The following is a 24,087-nucleotide window of genomic DNA, read 5'->3' on the forward strand; positions in this document are numbered from 1 at the left end:
CTCATAAAATAAAATTTTAGAGAGGGCCTAGTGATTTCAGTCCGCCCTCTCAAATACCCAATTTTGCTCTTCTGAGGGGTAGGTACATGTTAATACCCCTTTTATGCCAAAGTCCTGGGTGTCACCCGGGATTTGGAACACATTTCCAACCTGGATCAGACCCAGGACAGACCCCTATGCCCGGGTTGGCACCGTTCACACCGGAGTCGGGGGAGCACTGACCCGCCTCTTCCAGTGCAGGTGAGCAGCGCTTCTTCCCCTCCCTCCCTGACCCTTTTACCTCACTCTGCAGTTGTCCAGAAACAGGGAGGGCGTGTGGGTTGCACTGCTCCGTGCTTCTCAGCCCAACCCTGGTTGATGTGGACGCTTGGAGATGATGACATCTCCAAGCGCCACTGAAGCCGGCCAATCAGGTGACATGACTCGGGTCATTATGACCCGGATTGTGCCATTAACACAGCAGGAAAACAGGGGAATGACCCGTTTTCAACCATCAATGTCCTTAGATGGAAACATTGACTCCTGAGACTAGGATGCCATTTACAGCAGTCTTTTATGTGCTCACTAGTCAAATTTTTCCTCAAGATGAAGGAAAACATTGACAGAGCACAAGAAGGGTGAGGGAGGGTGCAGATTACCCAGACCTCTGTAGGGTCCCTGGAGTGTAGGGGAGGCTTGATGACACCCCCTGCAATGCTGCAATCAAGGCCCCCAATGTTTTGCGGCAGCACGGACCTTAGTAATGCATACAAGGGGGGTGTAGCCTTGACTATGCCCTCCCACAACACCTGGACCTGCCGAAAGTCTCAATGGCCAGGAAATTGATGTCAGTATAAAATATAAAGGCACAAAACATCAACCTCCCACCATCGAAAGTAAAACAGATGCGGAACATTTCCAGAACAGCATGCAGCATAGCAAAAGCCTGCTTCACCCATCATCATGAGAAAGTTTGTTTGTTCTATAGTAGCTGCCATCTTGACCCGAAAAGTCTTATGTAGTCAAACTCTAGTAGACACAAAAGTGCACAGTGGTCTCAAAATAATGTCACAAAAATATAAAGAATTCATTTTTAAATCCTCTCAATACATCCATTTGTAAAAGACCCTCATTGGTTTTAAAAGTATTGTGTCAATACCCTGAATATAGATATAGAATATGGGAAAAACTCATATTTAACTGCCTACGCAAACCATATAAGCATGGTATATCGAATCTTCAGGTATTTTTTATTACCTCCATTTCTCCTTGCTATCAGAGCAACTTATCAAATGCCGGAAGAGTACTTCTAGGCAGGAATCGGTGATCTCTGCAGTGTGATGAGTAATATACTATCTATCAGCCATGCACTGTGGTTACAGGGTAAATATCATGTAGTCATATAGTCTGGAGAAGAAATTTAGGAAAGTAAAGACTATGAGAAACCAGGCAATGCTAATTGAAAATACACTACATGATTCTGTGAATAGAAATAGGGGGGATGGGTCTGCGCTACTAGGTTCTGCAATTTCTAACATTTAATAAATCACCTGATATCAGCAAATGACACAGTTTGGTAATACTGCCACCATGTAAGCATAAACATAGAGTAAATGATGCAGGGCCTGATTCATTAAGGATCGCTATTGCTAAACTATCCGCAGACGGCAGATTGTTGCATACTGTGCATGCGTATTTATGGCAGCGCGCATGTGCACGAGGGCACCACTGCGATCGCACTGCGATCAAACAGACCACAGAGAGCCATCAGAGAGTGATTGACAGGCAGTGAGCATTTGGGGTGGTGATAGGGTAGTGGTCGGAGAAACACAGGTGTGTCTGTCCGTTTGACTGCCGTTGCCTGGGCGTGCATAAATTAGCCATTGCGATTGCATACGCAGCTTTAGAGCCCACTTCGTGCAACGAGGTTAGAAATTTGTAAGTAAGGGCAATGCTGCTGTAATTCTGCGTGAGGGGCCGATGGTACTCGATGTTACCAATGTTTATGGAGGTTTGTAAGGTGTTACGGATGTGAGATAGCAGTAGTGGGAGGCAGTAGGCGTCTCTATGCTGGCACTGCAACGGCATTGCGATTACATTTATTAGCATATTTTCGCAGCAGACCTGCGTGCGATTACGGAGCAGTGATCGCAATAGCGATCTTTAATGAATCAAGCCCACAGTGCAGTATTGAATGATTAACCCTTATAAACCAACTGATTCTGATAGTCTTCTAATGCTGGGTACAAACCTGGCCGAGCGGCTGTCCTGCCTACCCAGTGGTCAATTTGGTAAGCTATACACACTTACAAGTCAATATTTCTGGCCAGATATCACAACTGGATGGCATGTAAATTTTGCTGCCCAGTGTATGGGTAGGTTGGTCGGTGGGTCGCCTGTACACAAAGGCAGCAGGGGCGTATTTATAATGGGTGTAGGGTGTGCAGTGAACATGGGTCTCTGGGTACAGGGGGACCACACTGCACACCCTGCACCCATACATTTTTTTCATACTTACCCATGTCCCACAGAGTAGAGCTGCTGAAAATGCCTGAAAAATGGCCACCACGCCCATTTTCCTGGGGTCTTGCACATGCGCGTTAGACTCCGGGCCCATTCTAGTGCCTGAAGTCTACTGCTGCTGTCAGTTCGCTGACAGCAGCCTGAGAGAGAGGAGGGGGCCCATGTTCACTCACCGTCCAGGGCTCCTTCCTCTTAATACATGCCTGACAGGCAGATGTACAGATATATCTGCTGCATGGCCAGTATGTCTTTGAACACGGTCATTCACAGACATATCGTTTGTATACACTGGCTGATGCACTTAGCGATTTGTAATTCGACAGCTGTAGCAATGACATTTTTAACAGTGCTGTGTTCTAAGAGTGGGAGTGAGGCTGGGTTTGGAGGCAGTTTCCAGTGTATTATTTGAGTTACCGCACACCTATTCAGATTGTCTACCTTGGTCAGAATATTTTTTAGCAGGGGCGTATCTACCCCTTGGCCAGGATGGCACTCACCAGGGGCGCAGGCTGAAGGGGGGCGCCACCCAACACAAGTTGTTGCAGTCTCTGACACCGTCCACCAGGATCACAACTTTTGAGTGACACACACTAACAGTGTGACAGACAGAGACTGGGCAGCTAAGTGTGCTGTTTGTGACGACTGGGGGCAGGACTTGTGTACACCGCTCATCTCAGCAGGCAGGGGCACCCTGGGACAGGGCAGCTACTAACGTCAGTCTGTGTGCCCTTCCCCCTAGGCAGAGTGAAGATGGGTACTTTTTTTATATATATTCATCTTTATTATACGTTTTTAATTATATAAATACAGCTTATAATGGGGGGGGAGGCTGCCAGTCCCTTTCTTTGCCAGGGGTGCTCGGAAACCCGAGATACACCCATGTTTTTTAGACAGATGACTGCTTCTCTGTACTTGTTGATTGCATCTTCATAGCATCCCAGCTTGAACAGTTCCCTTCCCCATTTCGGACAGGGACAGCTTTCAGCTTTCATCAGTCCTCAGTTGTAGGAATGACATATCGCAAAGTGTGTACCCAGTTTAATTGTAAAGCATGCCACCCAGTGCTTTAATCTAAGAGTGGGAGTAAGGCTGGGGTTGGAAGCAGTTTCCAGTGTAATGTCTGAGTTACACCTACTTAGATAGTCTACCTTGGTCTGAATATTTTTTAGGCAGATGACTGCTTCTCTATACTTGTTGGTTGCATCTTCATAGCGTCCCAGCTTGAACAGCCTGTTCCCTTCCCCATGTAGGACAGGGACAGCTTTCAGCTTTTCATCATTACTCAGTGCCCAGGTCTCTCGTTTATACGTGCTGGGAGATTCCACCTGTCAGTGAGACAAAAGAGGAATGACTTCTGTGGACATTAGACAATCAAGTGGAAAGAGAATGGAGTTAAATCATAAAACCACATTATTAGATATAACAAACAGACCTGCATATCAGCAGATTGTCATACAAATCTGATTATTTATATATAATATATATTATATATTAATATATATAATATATATATATATATTAGTACCTCTAATATTTAGTCTATATAAGTATCTAAAAAAGTCTCTTTGCATTATAATTAACCTTACCATTTGGAGGAATATACAGTATGATAATAAATACATCAGTAGAAAAATCTGATTGTAACCAGGTGCAACATGATTCATGCATTGCAAAATTGTGTGCTCAGGATCAAAGCAGTTTCACATACCTTCATATCATCATTATTTGCCTATTATTAATAGTGTATTTTTATTTTATTTATAAAGATTTCTCAGGCTTACCGCTGTTTATCAAAATCAAAGTTTGTTCTTCAGATAAACTTTATCCATTTCAACCATTTTAAAATGCATTGATTTGTTGTTAATGCCACTTTACTAAGCAATGTATTTCCTGGAAAAATGTTTATCTACTCAAACCCATTACTTTCCATGAGGATAGTATCATCAATGAAAACAACAATGCATCCATTACTTTCTATCAGGAAACTACTGTCATTGAAGTCAATGAAGCCATTACTTTTTATTGAGACACTAATACTGCATTCATTGGGAAACGACTTGAAACCAATGCACATAGCAATTATCAGCATTGCAAAAACTGTAAATTGTGCAGACCCAGGTGTTTTGGTTTTGGTTCTAAATCATCTTCGTGATTTGGTTTTGGAAAAACCACCCTCAACTGTTTTGGTTCAGTTCTGGATTTTTTAAAAAATTTATAAAAACAGCTAAAATCATGTAACTTGGACCTGTTCTTGTTCCTTTAGCATTATTAACATCAATAACAGTCATGTCTAGTAATTCCCATAATTTCTGACCACTTCACAGCACCTGTATACATATATATATATATATATATAATATATATACATATATAGTAGTGGACAATGCCCCGGCACTCGTCAGAGTGAAAGAATAATAAATGCGAAGGTGCCCTCCAGGGGATAAGCAGCCCAAATTACAAGTAATAAATGGCGGCACTCAACATTTTGAAAAAAAGCAAACTCCGTTTAATCCAATATGGATTAAACGGAGTTTGAATTTTTTCAAGACGTTGAATGCCGCCATTTATCACTTGTATATATATATTATATATATATATATATATATATATATATATATATATAGCAAATTGCTGAGCAATATCAGTGCTTTGATGTGTTATACTATTTCTGAACCTTTATTAAGATGGCATTAGAGTTAAATAGTAAGAGAGGTATATTTGCTTAGTGATTGTTTATATTATAGTGGCATGAGACATATATATTAGCAGTGAGCGGGTTCGGATTTCTGAAATCCGAACCCCCCCGAGCCCCCCCGATCCGAGTCCAATCCGAGTCAGGCTTGACTTTTCCCGCCTGACTCAGATCTGAAATCGAGGCAAAACGTCATCATCCCGCCTTCCGTGTCTCGCGGGTTTTGGATTCTATATAAGGTACCCGCGTCGGCGCCATTTTCTCACTCAGCTGTGGACAGTGCAGAGGGAGGGTGGGAGTTAGGACTGGCTGGGCTGTGTAGTGTAGTGTAGTGTAGTGTAGTGCAGTGTAGTGTTGTGCTGTGCTGTGTTGTGCTGTCCTGCTGTTGTCCAAAGGGGCTGTGTCCACTCCTCCAAAGTCCATAGGGGCTGGCTGGACTGTGTTGTGCAGTCAGTTGTCCATAAGGACTGTGTCCACTCCAAAGTCCTGTGCAGTGTCCCAGTCCTAAAGGGGTGCTGTAAAGTTGTCCAGGGGGTGCTCTGTCCATCAGGGGTGCTCCCCCCAAGTGCAAAAAAAATAAATATTTTTTCTGTGCTTGTGAATTGTGTGCGCAGTAGCCGCACGTGCATCAACAAAGTAGCGCCAAGCGTGCGCCTGTGTCATAAGTAAAGGCCCGGCTGGCTTGACCGTTAAAAGGTGCTGTAACCCCCAAAGTGCACTCCAAACAAAATAAAAAAATATTTTCTGTGTTTGAGAATTGTGTGCACTGTGGCTTCACGTGCATCAACAAAGGAGCAGTGCCAAGCGTGCGCCTGTGTCCCATAAGTAAAGGGCCGGCTGGCTTGTCCGTTAAAGGGTGCTGTAACCCCCAAAGGGCACTCCAAACAAAATAAAAAAATATATATTTTTGTGTTTGTGAATTGTGTGCGCAGTAGCCGCACGTGCATCAACAAAGTAGTGCCAAGCGTGCGCCTGTGTCATAAGTAAAGGGCCGGCTGGCTTGACCGTTAAAGGATGGTGTAACCCTCAAATTGCGCTCAACAAAAAATAAAAATGTATCCTTTTTTTTCTGTCTTTGTGAATTGTGTGGGCTGTAGCTGCACCTGCATCCTTAAAGCAGCAGCAACAAGCGTGTGTCTGTCTGTTAAAGGGTGGTGCAACCCCCAAGTGGGCTCCAACCAAAATAAAATAATCTTCTTTTTTTCTGTGTTTGTGTGTGAAATGTATGCGCAGTAGCTGCACCTGCATCCTCAAAGCAGCAGCGACAACCGTGCATCTGTCTGTTAAAGGGTGGTGTAACCCTCAAAGTGCGCTCCACAAAGAATAAAAAATTCTTCTTTTTTTTCTGTCTTTGTGAATTGTGTGGGCTATAGCCGCACCTGCATCCTCAAAGCAGCAGCGCCAAGCGTGCGCCTATGTCCCATAAGTAAAGAGCCGGCTGGCTCATTTCTTAAAGGGTGGTGTAACCCACAAAGTGCACTAGTCTCCAACAAAAATAAAAAATTATTTTCTGTGTTTGTGTGCGCCTTAGCCGCACGTATATATCAATATAACATAAATGGAGGACCAAACTTTCTCCGATAAAAATAAAATAGGGAAAGATCAAGAACCACTTCCTCCTAGTGCTGAAGCTGCTGCCACTAGTCATGACATAGACGATAACATGCCGAACAACGTCGTCTGCCAAGGCCGATGCCCAATGTCATAGTAGAGGGCACATACAATCCCAAATGACAAAGTTCTGGAAAATGACTTAAAAAAAAACATTTAAATCATCTGAGGAGAAACTTAAACTTGCCAATATGCCATTTACGACACGGAGTGGCAAAGAACAGCTAAGGTCTTTCCCTAAGTTCACGACTAGTGGTTCAGCTTCACATGATGATGGAAGCCCTCCTCCCGCTAAAAAAATCAAATGAGTTAAGCTGGCAAAAGCACAGCGAAGAACTGTGCGTTCTAAGAAGATATCACAAATCCCCAAGGAGAGTACAAGTGTGGTGGCGGTTGCGATGCCTGACCTTCACAGTACTGGACGGGAAGAGGTGGCTCTTTCCACCATTTGCACGTCCCCTGCAAGTGCTGAAAGGAGCACCCACAGTCCACTTGCTGATATGCAAATTGAAGATGTCACTGTTGAAGTACAACAGGATGAGGATACTGGTGTAACTGGCGCTGAGGAGGAAGTTGGCGAGGAGGATTCTGATGGTGATGTGGTTTGTTTAAATCAGGCTCCAGGTGAGACATTTGTTGTGCGTGGGATGAAAAAGCCCATCACGGTCATGCCTGGGCAGAAGACCAAACATTCCACCTCTTTGGTCTGGCAATATTTCTATCCAAATCCGGACAACTGTCTTGCCATATGTACCATATGTAAAGGTGAAATAAGTAGGGGTAGGGACGTTAACCACCAAGGAACATCCTCCCTTATACGGCACCTGCAGCGCATTCATAAAAAGTTACTGTCAAGTTCAGAAACTTTGGCTAAGACCATAAGCAGTCCAGGGACACCTAAATCCCGTTGTCCTGTTGTATCCAAGCTCCTGCAAACTACACCGTCAACTCCCTCCTTGTCAATTTCCTCCTTAGTCAGGATCGGAAGTAGTCCTGCAGGCCATGTCACTGGCATGACTGACTCTCCTATCCGGGATTCCTCCGGAGGATCCTGCATTGCTTCGCCTACTGCTGCCGCTGCTGCTGTTGCTGCTGCTGGGAGTCATTCATCATCCCAGAGAGGAAGTAGGAACACCACTACTTTTACTAAACAATTGACCCTCCAACAGTCCTTAGCGAGGAGGATGAAGTACGACAGCAGAAACGTATAACTGAGGCCTTGACTGCTATGTTGGTGTTAGATGTGAATCCGGTATCCGCCATTAGTGCAGTGGGATTTAGAAAATTAATGGAGGTAGTGTGTCCCCGGTTCCAAATCCCGTCTAGATTCCACTTCACTAGGCAGGCGCTACCGAGACTGTACAGAAACGTCAGAAAAAGTGTCCTCAGTGTCCTGAAAAATGCGGTTGTACCCAATGGCCACTTAACCACGGACATGTGGACAAGTGGAACAGGGCAGACTAAGGACTATATGACTGTGACAGCCCACTGGGTAGATGTATCACCTGCCGCAACAACAGCAGCGTCACCAGTAGCAGCATCTCAGAAATGCCAGCTCGTTCCAAGGCAGGCTACGCTGTGTATCACCGGTTTCAGTAAAAGTCACACCGCCGAAAACCTCTTAGAGAAACTGAGGGAAATCATCACCCAGTGGCTTACCCCACTTAGACTCTCCTGGGGATTTGTGATATCTGACAACGCCACCAATATTGTGCGGGCATTACATCTGGGCAAATTCCAGCACGTCCCATGTTTTGCTCACACAATAAACTTGGTGGTGCAGAATTTTCTGAAAAACGACAGGGGTATGCAGGAGACGCTTTGGGTGGCCTGAAAAATTTCTGCCCACTTTCGCCATTCAGTGACTGCATGCCGAAGACTGGAGTGCCAGCAAACACTCTTGAACCTGCCCCACCATCACCTGAAGCAAGAGGTTGTGACGCGGTGGAACTCAACCCTCTATATGCTTCAGAGGATGGAGGAGCAGCAAAAGGCCATTCAAGCCTATACATCCACCTATGACATAGGCAAAGGAGAGGGTATGCACCTGACTCAAGCGCAGTGGAGAATGATTTCCGTGTTGTGCAAGGTACGTGAAGTCAGTTCAGACACTGCCAGCTTGAGTCAGGTCATTCCCCTCATCAGGCTTTTGCAGAAGCAGCTGGAGAAAGTGAAGGAGGAGCTAAGACAGAGGAATTCTGCTCGGCATGTGGGACTTGTGGATAAAGCCCTTCATTCGCTTTGCCAGGATTCAAGGGTGGTCAATCTGTTGAAATCAGACCACTACATTTTGGCCACCATGCGTGCTCAATCCTAGGTTTAAAGCCTATGTGGTGTCTCTCTTTCCGGCCGACAAAAGCCTGCAGAGGTGCAAAGACCTGCTGGTGAAAACACTGTCAGCTGAAGCGGAATGTGACACATCAACAGCTCCTTCTTCATTTTCTTCCGCAACTGGGGCTGCCAGGAAACAACGTAGGTATCCTAAGCAACCCGCTGGCGATGATGCAGGGCAGGCAGGACCAAGTTTGGACATCTGGTCCGGACTGAAAGACCTGGCAACAATTTCTGACATGTCTACTGTCACTGCATATGATACTGTCACCATTGACAGAATGGTGGAGGATTACATCGGTGACAGCATCCAAGTAGGCATGTCAGACAGTCCGTACCTGTACTGGCAGGAAAAAGAGGCAATTTGGAGGCCCCTGTACAAACTGGCTCTATTTTACCTGAGTTGTTTCCCCTCCAGTGTGTACTCCGAAAGAGTGTTTAGTGCAGCCGGGAACCTTGTCAGCGAAAGGCGTAGGAGGTTGCTTCCACAAAATGTGGAGAAGATGATGTTCATAAAAATGAATTATCAACTCTTCCAGGGAGACCAGCCTCCAGAACGTACAGAGGGACCTGTGGTGGTGGATTCCAGCGGGGACGAATTAATACTCTGTGAGGATGAGGATGTACACAACACTGAAGAGGGTGAGGAATCGGTGGATGAGGAGGATGAAGACGACATCTTGCCTCTGTAGAGCCAGTTTGTGCAGGGACAGATTAATTGCCAGCTTGTTTTGTGGGGGCCCAAACGAACCAATCATTTCAGCCACAGTCGTGTGGCAGACCCTGGCGCTGAAATGATTGGTTTGTTAAGGTGTGCATGTCCTGTTTATACAACATAAGGGTGGGTGGGAGGGCCCAAGGACAATTCCATCTTGCACCTCATTTTTTTCTTTGCATTATGTACTGTTTGGGGTCTAGTTTTTCAAACTGCCATCCTGTCTGCCACTGCAGTGTCACTCCTAGATGGGCCACGTGTTTGTGCCGCCCACTCGTATCTCTTAGCATAGTCATCCAGCGACCTCGGTGCAACCTTTTGGACATGAAAACACTATTGTGTGGTGTGAGGTGTTCAGAATAGACTGGAAATGAGTGGAAATTAAGTTTATTGAGGTTAGTAATAGCATAGGAGCAGAAAAACCCACAAATTCTGTGATTTTAGCTGTTTTTATGCTTTTTAAAAAAAAAATACAGATCCAAAACACAAAACCCAGAACCCAAAACACGGAAGGGTGGTTTTGGCAAAACCAATCCAGATCCAAAGCACGAAGAAAGATCCAGATCCAAAACCAAAACACAAAACACGAAAAGTGGCCGGTGCACACCCCTAATATATATGTGTTTATATGCTTTTTGAAATACTGTATGCACTGTACAAATAAATTGGCATATTATTTTTTATATAATATATTGGCTGGAAAGTCTTTTATTCACCCTATTAGTGCTGTGGATAATACTTCCTTCCCAGCGCCTGGTAATATATCTCTTTGTAATAATGATCACCAGACATTAACTTTTATGTGGGTAGACCATTTGAAAGAGGAAACTTACTTCTTTCAAATGAGGGTGCCCCCATCTTTAAAAGTCTCTCAACCCCCACACCACCACCACAATTTTCATTTATTTATTTATTTTTTTCAAAAGTTACGTCAGCATATGTGTGACTGTGTGTATGCCAACATCACTTCCCTTTTTTGCCCGGTGGTTATGACTGGTGGGGGATAGGTAAGTTACTTTTTTTTTTTATGCCCCTCGCTGCAGAGGACGAGTGGAGCTCGTCCTTCGCAGTCTTATTGTATATACGATGGACTGCAACCAAGGGGTAATATAATTCCACTGAGCTGTGACAGGACTGTCCAAACTATATAATGATTTGTATATCCTATATATAATGATTAATGTTATAATCTGCAGGGCAATACAGAATCTCTGTTAATGAGAGTCTATCGGCAGAGGTGTAATCTGCACACAGAGCCATAACATAGCAGCAGCACACCCTGTGCTGGCCCGGCCCCAAAAACTGTGATATCATGACATCATACTTAAGGGGCGAGGCCACTGGCTCTGAGGAGTAGAGTACAGACTGCAGCGGCACAGACTGCAGGGTTCCTCCATGGAGCATCCCTTGGACGTTCCAGGGCGGCTTTGCAGTAGAGCTACTGGATGCAGGATGTCATTCCAGGCACCGTGTGGGGCAATGACAGTGATGTCCCCAGGGCTCTGGGTCCTGTGAGAAGGCACCACTCGTACACTCCTATTTACAGCATTGTTTGCGCATATAAAGTGAAGTCCATTCCAGCGAAAACATTCAGATTCTGAACAAAATTAATGTATTGGCTATTTACATGGGAAGAATAAAGACATAAGGCTTATACACAGAATACACATAAATCAGCAAAGAGAAAACAGCCAATGGTCATTGAAACCCATAGCATGCAAATTTCAACCTCCAAACTGCATAACCTTAGTATAAATAATACATTAAATCAGGTGTTATTTTGGGTACAGAGATTACATTAATTTTACCTTTAATAGTTCAATGACAAATATAAGAGGCTGAGGCTCTTTCTGTAGCTCATCCAGGTCTTCGTAACCCAAAGTATGGTAGGCAAACATGTTTGCCAGCCCACAAGTGTGCATATGCCAGTCTGTGGGGTCCTTTCCTTCTGCAATAAGTCGCAGGCTTTTGGAGACCAGTGGGTATAAACCAGTGTGCTGCAGGGAAATACACAGTGTGATAAAGTTTAAGAAAAATTAGACAGCAAAATTAAAAAATGTATACCTAGAAAAAAAATACATGCAGTGTTATATTTACAGACGGATGGTGGGTATAACAAATCATTATATCATGTGCCCATGCACATGAAATCCCATTGACAGTAATTTGGAGATGGTATGTTCCCTACATACAGGTAGTTTAGTTGGCTTCTGACTAAAAATTAACCGTAGTGTATAGGTGTGTCCATGTGGTAGGGAATATATATTGTTAGTTCCCCTGGGGCAGGGACTGATGTGAATGACTAATTATTCTTTGTGAAGTGCTGCGCAATATGTGTGACAGACTTAGGAAAGGACTGGCCGCTGGGATAAGTCAAGATGGAGTGAAAAGGGAGGGGGGAGCCGCGGGACATAGCGGGTGGGCGGAGGGTGAAAACAGCAGAGAGGGGTGGGACCAGCCAGGTGGTGCGGAGACTGAGGTAACCCGGCATATGCTGAGTTCGTTATATTAGCAGCAACATAACTGAATAAGCACTGAGTTTTTTCAAATAACTTTCTGTGTTTCATTGCTGCTAAAAAGCAATGAGCATTGTCTTCAGATATATGCAATATCCACCCCCTTTTTGCTTATGTTATTATGTTATTATTACAGTATGTCATTGGCTAAATTCAATACCAGACTTAAGTGCGATCAATTTATATATATATATATATATATATATATATACACATACACACACACATACATATTTATACACACACATATGTATATATATATATATATATATATATATGTATATATATTACACACATACACACACATTTGGATAGATATATAATTATACCTATCTATAATATATATATATAGTATCGAATACACTTTGGGATGGATGGAATTATTATATTTATAAATTGAAAATATAGAAACTGCAGCGTGAAATTCACTCTCAGAGTCACAGCAGTTTTTGGTGCGCTCGGCTCTTCCTTTAGTCACACTCACATCACCCCAAGCCCAGGGTCACGCAGCCTGCTTTTCTGTTGTCACACCCAGTACACGCCTACCTTCCGGAGCCTGGTAAAGAGAGAGAGATTCTCACTAGACTATTAGCTCTGCAGCGGCGCGGCGTAGTGATGGAAAATCTAGTTCATTTTGGTGATTAGGTCATTATGATCTAGTTCACTTAAAAGATTAGTTCAAAAGATCAGTTAATTTAGGTCATTACATCACTGGCTCTGATACACTGCTGATAGAAGTGATTGGAAACAGATGTAATCTATTTATACATACGTTCCGCATTTCTACTAGATAAGTCTTGATCCAATGATCAGATATGTTTAATGTCTGATCTTTTAATATTTAAAAAAAACAATCACTTATACAGCAAACTAGTAGTGACATGTTTAGCTCTGCGATGTTAATTATTTTTGAGAAAGACCCAAATTAAGAATATTGTGACGTGTCATTTTTTCTTGCTTTTAAAACAGTAATTGGAAAGAAAAAACAGTAATTGGAAAAAACCTATACCTTAACCCCATATTATTTTTTAATTGCACCCATTAATGTCACTGAATGCACACCTGGGCTAGATTAAAAATGGGGTGGATGGGACTACAGCTCCAGGCCTCTACAAAAACATAGGCCCATCATTACAGCATTACGATACCCAGCTTCCTCGCTGACACACAGTTTGCTATAAATCATAAGTATTCTAATAACATTTCTGTTTTCCTCTCAAAAATATAAATGTTTTCTATTTTTCAGTATTTATGGAGATAATGGGTCTGATAGTGTAGGGCTTGTGCATGCCTGCTTCTGTCATTTATCTAGCACTGTCTATAAAATGACAGAAGCTGATTGGTTGCTACTTTTCCATTTGATCTCTCTTGAAGGTTTGATACATCTTCCCCTATGTCTTGTGGAATAAACAAAATGACAGTATATAGCATGCAGCACTCAGCACTGTGCCTTGAGCTGATGGGCAGTGTATCATGTGACTTGTGAGCTACATGATCCACTCACTGGCCTAAACGAACTACTGACCTATATGCCAGAAGAATAATGACTCATGAGCTCTACAGAATCCTCACAATGTCTGAGCACAGCAGTGCCACCTGTGGTTGTTTAGTAGTACTGACTCATGATGAATGTCTGATAGAGCTGATGTGGAGTGTATCATGTGACTGACCTAATCAAACTAGTGAACTAGATGCCAGGAGAATGACTCATAAGTCATCATGACAATCAGCTAGTTCAATCAGCTGCACATAGCCCTCACAATGTCTGAGTACAGCAGTGCCACCTGTGGTCATTTAGCAGTACTGACTCATGCCTAATGGAGCTGCTGAGCTCTCTCTGTCACTGTGTATAAGTCTTCCCACTTGTTTTAGCTCCTGATGAACTGATCTTTGTCAGAGCTGTGAACTGAGTGAACTAGTTCATTTTGAAGATCAGTTAATTTTTAACTGATCATTCGTGAACAACCCATCACTAGTGCGGTGGCTAAGTGATCTCACACAGAGACAAGCTGACAACACAACAACACTTAGTCATGACTGAGACCGCCCCCCTCCCCAAGCGAACTGCAGCCCGTCTCCCGCAGAGGGGTAATAAAGGTGATTATTTTTTTATTAATAAAAGGGTGGAAAAAAAACAGCAAAATGACTACTGGAGTACTGTAGGCTCCCCACTCGGCGACCCTGATCAGGATATATGCATGGGCCAAACTTGTACACAAAATGTAATTTAATGTAAACACTTTGCTACATCCGATGTCTAATGATACAGCACATTCATTTTTAAAAATGAATTAGCTTTTCTATTCTACTCACTCATCTGTGCTGCAAAGTTCTCCTAAATGTCAATAACAATTAAATATTACAGTAGCTTTTAAATGGAATGTAGTCACCATCCCATTGCAGACAGCAGTAAGAATCCCGGCTCCAAAATTCTGACGGTAAGTATTAGGTTTAGGGTTAGGCACTAAGGGGGAGGGCTAGAGTTAGGCTGTGGGAGGGGAGGGTTAGGGTTAGACTGGGGGGTAGTGTTAGGCTGCAAGAGGGAAGGCATAGGGTTAGACTGTGGTAAAGGTGGGTTAGGGGAAGGGTCAGAATACTTACATGCGTCAGGATTTTCACCCTCGGGATTGTGCTGTTGGGATTTTGAACGCCAGCAGTATCAGCTCCAGGATCGCGTACACGGTATGTAGTCAGAATTTTGGCACCATCATTCTGACCGCTGGCATCCTGATGGTAAGTATTGGGGTTACGGGGAGTGTTAGGGGTTAGGTACTAGGGGAAGGGTTAGGGTTAGGCAGTGTGGGGGGTTTATGGTTAGGCTGTGGAGGGGGAGGTTAGGTTCAGGCTGCGGGGGGGGTTAGGTTTCGGCTGTGGGGAGGGAGGGTTAGGTCTAGGGGTAGGTGTGGGGTTAGCCTACTTACCGACAGGTGTCGGCATCCTAAACCTGTCTGGATGTTGGCGTTGGGATTCTGACCGACGGGATCCTGAGCGCCAAACATCCTGTACCCAACCTGCATACACAAACCTTTTAAACATGCCTGTCCTTTTCCACTATATCTTTCAAGAGAGCAAATAAAATGCAATTATGAATGTTTCTGTCTATTTCTTACATAGTTAATGATAAAAGTATTTATATTGATGCATAATCATTTAATTTTGGCCATATTTAAACATTTAAACCATGTTTCTTTCTCCCAGCAATAACTTCAATTAAATAAGATTCAGATATTCACACCATTAAATGTCACTGTGTCTCTGAAGGCAGAAATATTGCAAGCGCTCACTGATAGAAGGCATAATTACATCTCCTGTCAAAGTGAAGGGAAGATAATATTGCAGATTCTCTAGCAAGCACAAAGGAAATTATTATAAGGTGTCTGCCATATGCAAACTTCAATCAGTGAAGACTAACAAAAGAGAAATTATCTTAAAGCCTGTACATGTGAATGAGATATCATTGCAGTTGGACTTAATTGACTTGGGGAGTATTTATAAATTATTAGTGAATTTCAAATATGGCTTTTAATTAATTTCACTGCATACTACCACCTGCCTACAGGTTCATCCCTACAGTGATTTATAAAGTCTAAAACTGGCCATCCACTATACAATTTTCTGTCAGATATCTGTCCAATCTGACTGGTTGGAATGAAAACCTGGTAATGTATGGGAGCAAATGACAATTGTCCATTTGCTCACAAACACTGGAAAATAGCCAAAAATGGTTGTTCAGACAAATTGGTTAAAACACACAAATTTAACCGATTTGAACAATATTTTATTGTCCTTATTTTAGTGTTTAAAACCATATGATCGACTCATTTGCTTCCATACATTACCAGGTTTTCATTCCAACCTGCCAGATTGGACAGATATCAGACAGAAAATTGTATAGTGGATAGGCTGCCTTAAAGTGCTAAGAATCATGCATAAAATAAAACATATAAAGTCAGTTTTGGACAATCAATTATGAATACAATAATTAGGGGTGTGCACCGGCCACTTTTTCGTGTTTTGTGTTTTGGTTTTGGATCTGGATCTTTCTTCGTGTTTTGTATCTGGATTGGTTTTGCCAAAACCACCCTTCCGTGTTTTGGGTTCTGGGTTTTGTGTTTTGGATCTGTATTTTTTTGAAAAAAAGCATAAAAACAGCTAAAATCACAGAATTTGTAGGTTTTTCTGCTCCTATGCTATTATTAACCTCAATAACCTTAATTTCCACTCATTTCCAGTCTATTCTGAACACCTCACACCTCACAATAGTGTTTTTATGTCCAAAAGGTTGCACCGAGGTAGCTGGATGACTATGCTAAGCGACACGAGTGGGCGGCACAAACACGTGACCCATCTAGGCGTGAAACTGCAGTGGCAGACAGGATGGCAGTTTGAAAAACTAGGCCCCAAACTGTACATAATGCAAAGAAAAAAAAAGAGGTGCAAGATGGAATTGTCCTTGGGCCCTCCCACCCACCCTTATGTTGTATAAACAGGACATGCACACTTTAACAAACCAATCATTTCAGCGCCAGGGTCTGCCACACAACTGTGGCTGAAATGATTGGTTCGTTTGGGCCCCCACAAAACAAGCTGGCAATTAATCTGTCCCTGCACAAACTGGCTCTACGGAGGCAAGATGTCATCCTCATCCTCCTCATCCACCAATTCCTCACCCTCTTCAGTGTGTACATCCTCATCCTCACAGAGTATTAACTCATCCCTGCTGGAACCACAGGTCCCTCTGTACGTTCTGGAGGCTGGTCTTCCTGGAAGAGTTGATAATTCATTTTATGAACATCATCTTCTCCACATTTTGTGGAAGCAACCTCCTACGCCTTTCGCTGACAAGGTTCCCGGCTGCACTAAACACTCTTTCGGAGTACACACTGGAGGGGGGGCAACTCAGGTAAAATAGAGCCAGTTTGTACAGGGACCTCCAAATTGCTTCTTTTTCCTGCCAGTACAGGTACGGACTGTCTGACATGCCTACTTGGATGCTGTCACCGATGTAATCCTTTAACAGACAGACGCACGCTTGTCGCTGCTGCTTTAAGGATGCAGGTGTGGCTACAGCCCACACATTTCACAAAGACAGAAAAAAGAAGAAGAATATTTTTATTGTTTGTGTAGCACACTTTGAGGGTGTCACCACCCTTTAACAGACAGACGCACGCTTGTCGCTGCTGCTTTGAGGATGCAGGTGGAATCTAGATGGGATTTGGAACCGGGGACACACTACCTCCATCAATTGTCTAAATCCCACTGCACTAAAGGCGGATACCGGACGCACGTCTAACACCAACATAGCAGTCAAGGCCTCAGTTATACATTTTGCTTCAGGATGACTGCTGTTGTACTTCATCCTCATCGCTAGGGACTGTTGGAGGGTCAATTGTTTAGTAAAAGTAGTGGTGTTCCTACTTCCTCTCTGGGATGATGAACAACTCCCAGCAGCAGCAACAGCACTCGGAGAAAGTTTGGTCCTCCATTTATGTTATATTGATATATACGTGCGGCTAAAGCGCACACAAACACAGAAAATATTTTTTTATTTTTGCTGGAGAGTAGTGCACTTTGTGGGTTACACCACCCTTTAAGAAATGAGCCAGCCGGCTCTTTACTTATGGGACACAGGCGCACGCTTGGCGCTGCTCTTTTGTTGATGCACGTGCAGCCACAGTGCACACAAGTCACAAATACAGAAAATATTATTTTTTTTGGTTTGGACTGGAGTGTACTTTGGGGGTTACAGCACCCTTTAACGGTCAAGCCAGCCGGCCCTTTACTTATGACACAGGCGCACGCTTGGCACTACTTTGTTGATGCACGTGCGGCTACTGCGCACACAATTCACAAACACAGAAAATAATTTTTTTTTTGGTTTGGACTGGAGTGTACTTTGGGGGTTACAGCACCCTTTAACGGTCAAGCCAGCCGGCCCTTTACTTATGACACAGGCGCACGCTTGGCACTACTTTGTTGATGCACGTGCGGCTACTGCGTACACAATTCACAAACACAGAAAATAATTTTTTTTTGGTTTGGATTGGAGTGTACTTTCGGGGGTTACAGCACCCTTTAACGGTCAAGCCAGCCGGCCCTTTACTTATGACACAGGCGCACGCTTGGCACTACTTTGTTGATGCACGTGCGGCTACTGCGCACACAATTCACAAACACAGAAAATATATTATTTTTTTAGCACTTGGGGGGAGCACCCTGGATGGACAGAGCACCCCCTGGACAACACTACAGCACCCCTTTAGGACTGGGACACTGCACAGGACTTTGGAGTGGACACAGCCCCTATGGAGAACTGACTGCACAACACAGTCCAGCCAGCCCCTATGGACTTTGAAGTAGTGGACACAGCCCCTATTAACAACAGCAGCACAGCACAACACAGCCAGCCCCTATGGACTTTGAAGTAGTGGACAACAGCAGCACTACACTACACTACACAGCCCAGCCAGCCCTAACTCCCACCCTCCCTCTTCACTGTCCACAGCCGAGTGAGAAAATGGCGCCAACGCGGGTACCTTATATAGGATCCAAAACCCGCGAGACTCGGAAGGCGGGATGATGACGTTTTGCCTCGATTTCAGATCCGAGTCAGGCGGGAAAAGTCGAGCCTGACTCGGATCGGACTCGGATCGGGGGGGCTCGGGGGGGTTCGGATTTCAGAAATCCGAACCCGCTCACCCCTAGAATACATATACAAAAAAATGTAAAGAATAAAGGCCCTCATTCAGAGCCGCTCGCTATTTGCGGTCGTTCGTTCTAAAACAAGGGGTGGCTATTCAAATGAACCGTTCGCTAATTGCGGTCTGTTCACGCCTCTAAGTCTGAACGAGCGAGCAAAACTTGCGGTTGTAATTTTGAAAAATACGCCCCCTGCCGCTCGCACCATACGTCATGTCCGCTATTTATTAGATTAATCGAGTACATCGAACAGCATATGAACTGCTCGCTATTCTTGTGGCTGGTTCTTTCAACCGCTATTTTGCGAGCAGTTCTGAGTAAAAAAAAAACAAGTGACGTGGTCAATGACGCTGCTGTATTAATTATGCACTCCCTTAAAACGCCCGTTTTGAGCTTTAAGCACGCCTGCGTTCGAATTCCACACCCCCGTTTTCAAGCACCTTCCCCTGTTACCACCCACATATGCCTCCTTCTGTCACTCAAAATAGCAGGCATTCGCTATCTAGTGAACAAACGATTTTCGGCCGCACTGACTGGTTTGCGCATACGTATTAAAATCCGTACACATGCGCAGATGTGCGAACATCGCTCAGAACGAACGAGTGGCCGCTTACGAGCGGCTCTGAATCAGGGCCAAAGTATCCTTTGAATGGAAATTATTGTCATTCTCCAATGAAAATTGCTCCATTGACTTACTGAATTATTCTTTCTCCATTGATCTTACTTGTAGCGTTCTCCCCATGGAAAGTAATGTGAAACACAATGTCTGTGCTTGTGAAAATGTTAGGAATTACAAGGGTTGTCCAAAAAGTAATGCCTAAATGCTCAGAACTCTGAAATAATATGCAAATTTATTTGAAACTTTGTCAGTTTGTAGTTTAAAATGTCTGCGAACTATATATGTATTTTTGTTTAGGTAGTCCAAAAAATACCATGGAATCCAAGATGAAACAAAGAGCCATCTGGAAAAAGAAGGCTGCAGTGCTACAGAAAACCACAGAAGACTGAAAAAAGTGTATGGTGAGCGTACAATTGACTATAGTAATGTCAGAAGGTGGATGAAGTTTTTCCAATGGGGAGAATCGTCCATGTGCAACAAACCTCGTGGTGGCAGACCATCAACTGCAGTGACAGCAGAGAACCGACACAAAGTCGATGCCATGATTCAGAAAGACCGTTGTGTGACCATCAGACCATCAGAGATATCAGTGATGAACTTGAATGCAGCCATGGCACTGTAGAAACACTAATCAATGATTTGGGATATCGTAAAGTGTCTGCTAAATGGGTTTCAAAGCAATTAACCAGGGATCATAAAGCCCAGAGGGCAGTGGCGGGCTGGGCCGGGGGGCAGGGTGCCATGTGCCCTCCGGGCCGCAGACTGCACCCCGTGTGTTGCGCTGACCGGACGGAGTTCGGTCAGCGCTACACAGCACAAACACACAGCCACCGGCGCCGGCAGCTGTGTGCTTGCTTTAGCAGCTGACGAGAGTCAGACAGACTCTCATCGGCTGCTGCTCCCACTGCCAGAGCCGGACATCTTCTGGCTCCCACAGTGGGTAAAATGGGAGTGACGCGTCACTCCCATGACGCGTCACTCCCATAATGCAAAGCGGCGGATGGAGGAGCTGATCTCTGCGGCGGGACCAGGAGCAGGAGCGGTTGTCAATTAAGTGTGTTTTTTTTTTAATTATTATTATGTCTCTACTGCGGGGGGGGGACTACTGGGAGCACTACAAGAGGGGGACTACTGGGAGCACTACAGGGGGGGACTACTACTGGGAGCACTACAAGAGGGGGACTACTGGGAGCACTACAGGGGGGGACTCCTGGGACCACTACATGGGGGGGACTACTGGGAGCACTACAGGGGGGGAATACTACTGGGGCACTACAAGAGGGGGACAACTGGGAGCACTACAGGGGGGGAATACTACTGGGGCACTACAAGGGGGGGACTCCTGGGACCACTACATGGGGGGGACTACTGGGAGCACTACAGGGGGCGAATACTACTGGGGCACTACAAGGGCAGGACTACTACTACTGGGGGCACTACAAGGGGGGGACTACTACTGGGGGCACTACAAGGGGAGTACTACTACTGGGGGGACTACTACTAGGGGCACTACAAGGGGAGGGGACTACTACTAGGGGTATTGCATAGGGGGAAGGGGACTACTACTAGGGGCACTACATAAGGGGGAGGGGACTACCACTGGGGGCACTGCATCGAGGGACCACTGCTGGGGGCTCTATATTATATTATTATTATTATTATCATTTATTTATATGGCGCCACAAGTGTTCCGCAGCGCCTTACAAAGTACATAGACAAAAAAGTAACCATTGACTTACAATACAATACAATACAGGACAGGACATGGATAAACATTGCTATTTTAGTGACATTAACGCCCGCATAAGCAGCCAAGTGTTAGTTGCCCTAGTGGCTAGTAAGAGATAAATTAAATTACAGTAGGGAGAAGCACAAGAGGGTAGAGGGCCCTGCTCGAAAGAGCTTACATTCTTTAAGGGAGGGGATATATAAAGGGCAATAGTGGGGGTACTGCATAGGGGGAAGACTACAACTGGGGCCACTATTTAAGGGGCACTGCATAAGGGTTACCACTACTGGGGGCACTATATAAGGGGCTTACTACTGGGGGCACAAGGGGCACTGCATAGGGGGGATCACTACTGGGGGCACTACTCGAGGCCTGCATAAGGGTGTCCTCCTGTGGCACAGGGTGGCACTGCATATGGGCACTACGACAGGGGGCTGCCCCTAATCTTTATTTTTACCTTAAATTAATCCCATATGGACCCGCCTCCTCCCTAGAACACTTGAGGGGGGGGAGGCGCCGTAGCATGCACATTCTTTTGGGCACCCTGGCTACACACTACTCCTCTGCCAGGGCCGCATGCATGCATTTGCCCCCCAGGCTAAAAGTTGCCAGCCAGCCCCTGCCAGAGGGTGGAAGTGTGCAATGACCTTTTGACCAACTTTGAAGCCAACCCTGAAATGTTTTTGGAAAATGTCATTACAGGAGATGAGACCTGGGTATTCCTTTATGACCCAGAAACAAAGGCCCAATCAATGCAATGGAAACACTCAAATTCACCTAGGCCAAAAAAGTTTAAATCACAGCAATCCACAACGATCCGTAAACAAAGTCATGGACACATTCTTCTGGGATTGCCGAGGTGTTTTTCTCATCAATTACTTGGAACCAAACCAATCAATCAACAGTGATCGATACATTATTACACGTAAGAAGGCATCTGCAAAAAAGGTCAACAATTCCACTGTCAAATGTCATCTTACACCTCGACAATGCCAGACATCACACTATGATGGCAACATCTGCGGCCATTGCCAAAATGGGGTGGGCAATAATTCCACAACCACCACACAGTCCTGATTTGGCCCCTTCTGACTTTCATCTGTTTGGCCCTCTCAAATACTGTCTCCGTGGTCAACATTTTGAAGACATAGAGGGAGTTAAAAATGCCATACTGTCCTGGGTCAAACACCAAACCACTGGAATTTTTCCAAAGTGACTTCACAGCTTGGGTTAAGAGGTCGAGAAAATGTTTGAGGGCAGATGGTGAATTTTTTGAGTAGAGTCATTCTGTTACTAAGACTTCAAAGTATTTTACTGCAAATATTCAAATCTGTATCTATAATAAAATTTGAGTTGTGAGCATTTAGGCATTACTTTTTGAACAACCCTATTCCGAGTTGATCCAGTAATAATAACCTGCACTTTCATAAGCAGGGAAAATTTAGCCCCACATCCGATTTTCCAAATTCACTGCGGCAAAATTTCATAAAACTACCAAAGATTCATATATATATATATATATATATATATATATATATATATATATATATATGAGATGGGTGCAGGATGCTGGCGCTCAGGATCCCAGCAGTAGAGATCCCAACACCAGCATCCCGTCAGTGCCTGGACCTAACCTCCCCCCTAGTGCCTAACCCTAACCTTCCCCTTCCCGTACCCTAAACCTAACCCTCCCCCTTAGTCCCTAACTCTCTCCCTAGTGTCTAACCCTAACCTTAACCCTACCCTTCTCCTTTGGCCAAGATTAGATTTAGGAGGAATGCTTTTCCTGTTCCCCCTGGCACATCTAGAAAGACAATACCTCAAGTTTTTCTATTTACCATAGAACTAATTTTGTTATTCAAATTTTTGATCTGACACCAGCCTGGGATCATATTCTGTGACAAATATCTATAACTGTGCAACATTATAGCTAGTTTCATATAACATGTCTTTACTAAGACTGGAAGTGTTACTTCTGTCAGGAGTTGGAAGCCCTAGCTGATGCAGACTTTTGCCTACCATCTGTTGACTTTTGTTGTCCAAGCACATGATAGCTTGCTTGAACATTGCATCAGTGTATATTGTAACCTTAGTTCAGGATTGAATCGTCTTGCTTCATAATGAATGTCTTTACTCAGATATTCTCTAAAGTCTAGCCCGGGTTGACTTAGTAACTGTCAATGTACAGTAGGTGCAGTGTGACAGTTGATCCTCCGACTCACAGCTCTTCCATTGGAGCTCTGCCTGTCCCCCACTGGTACATATCAGCCTGTGCCTGCAGATCAGTGCATTTGTAGGCACTGGAAGACAACCTGAGTGAACTTGCAATTTCAAAGAGACTCTAAGGCCTACTTGGTGGGCACCATGTAGACCTATATGGCCCTGATGAACTTCAAACTGTTAGGATTTGTGGTTGGCAAATCATCTTGGTGGCAGTTCCCAGTCATAGTTGTTACTGGGATACTGCATCATGTCCTATCCTTGTTCTGGCTTTTTGCAGGAAGCTGGAAATCCTGTCTTGTCTGTGTCAATTCATAGCCTGTCATTCATGTTTGTCTGTGTGTGTTGTTTCATGTGTTCACTAATTAACTAGCTGTCTCTCTGCAGAGCAGGTACACACACACATGCCTTTGATTAGGAATTACTCTCCAGGAATTGTCTCTGATGGTTATA

General features: G+C 44.3%; 1 protein-coding gene across 1 annotated transcript in view; it reads right to left on the minus strand.

Annotated features, from left to right (window-relative positions):
- The window catches only part of AIPL1 (AIP like 1 HSP90 co-chaperone), a 142,768-nt gene that overhangs the window by 15,730 nt on the left and 102,951 nt on the right, over window positions 1-24,087 (minus strand). The window contains exons 3-4 of the mRNA XM_088449457.1: window positions 11,660-11,848; window positions 3,651-3,827 (exon numbers count right to left, since the gene is read on the minus strand). Coding sequence (XP_088305583.1) covers window positions 3,651-3,827; window positions 11,660-11,848 — 366 coding nt within the window. The remainder of the gene's footprint in view (window positions 1-3,650; window positions 3,828-11,659; window positions 11,849-24,087) is intronic.

Source organism: Taudactylus pleione, unplaced genomic scaffold, assembly GCF_031769625.1.
Source record: "Taudactylus pleione unplaced genomic scaffold, aTauple2 ptg000485l, whole genome shotgun sequence".
Lineage (NCBI taxonomy): Eukaryota > Metazoa > Chordata > Amphibia > Anura > Myobatrachidae > Taudactylus > Taudactylus pleione.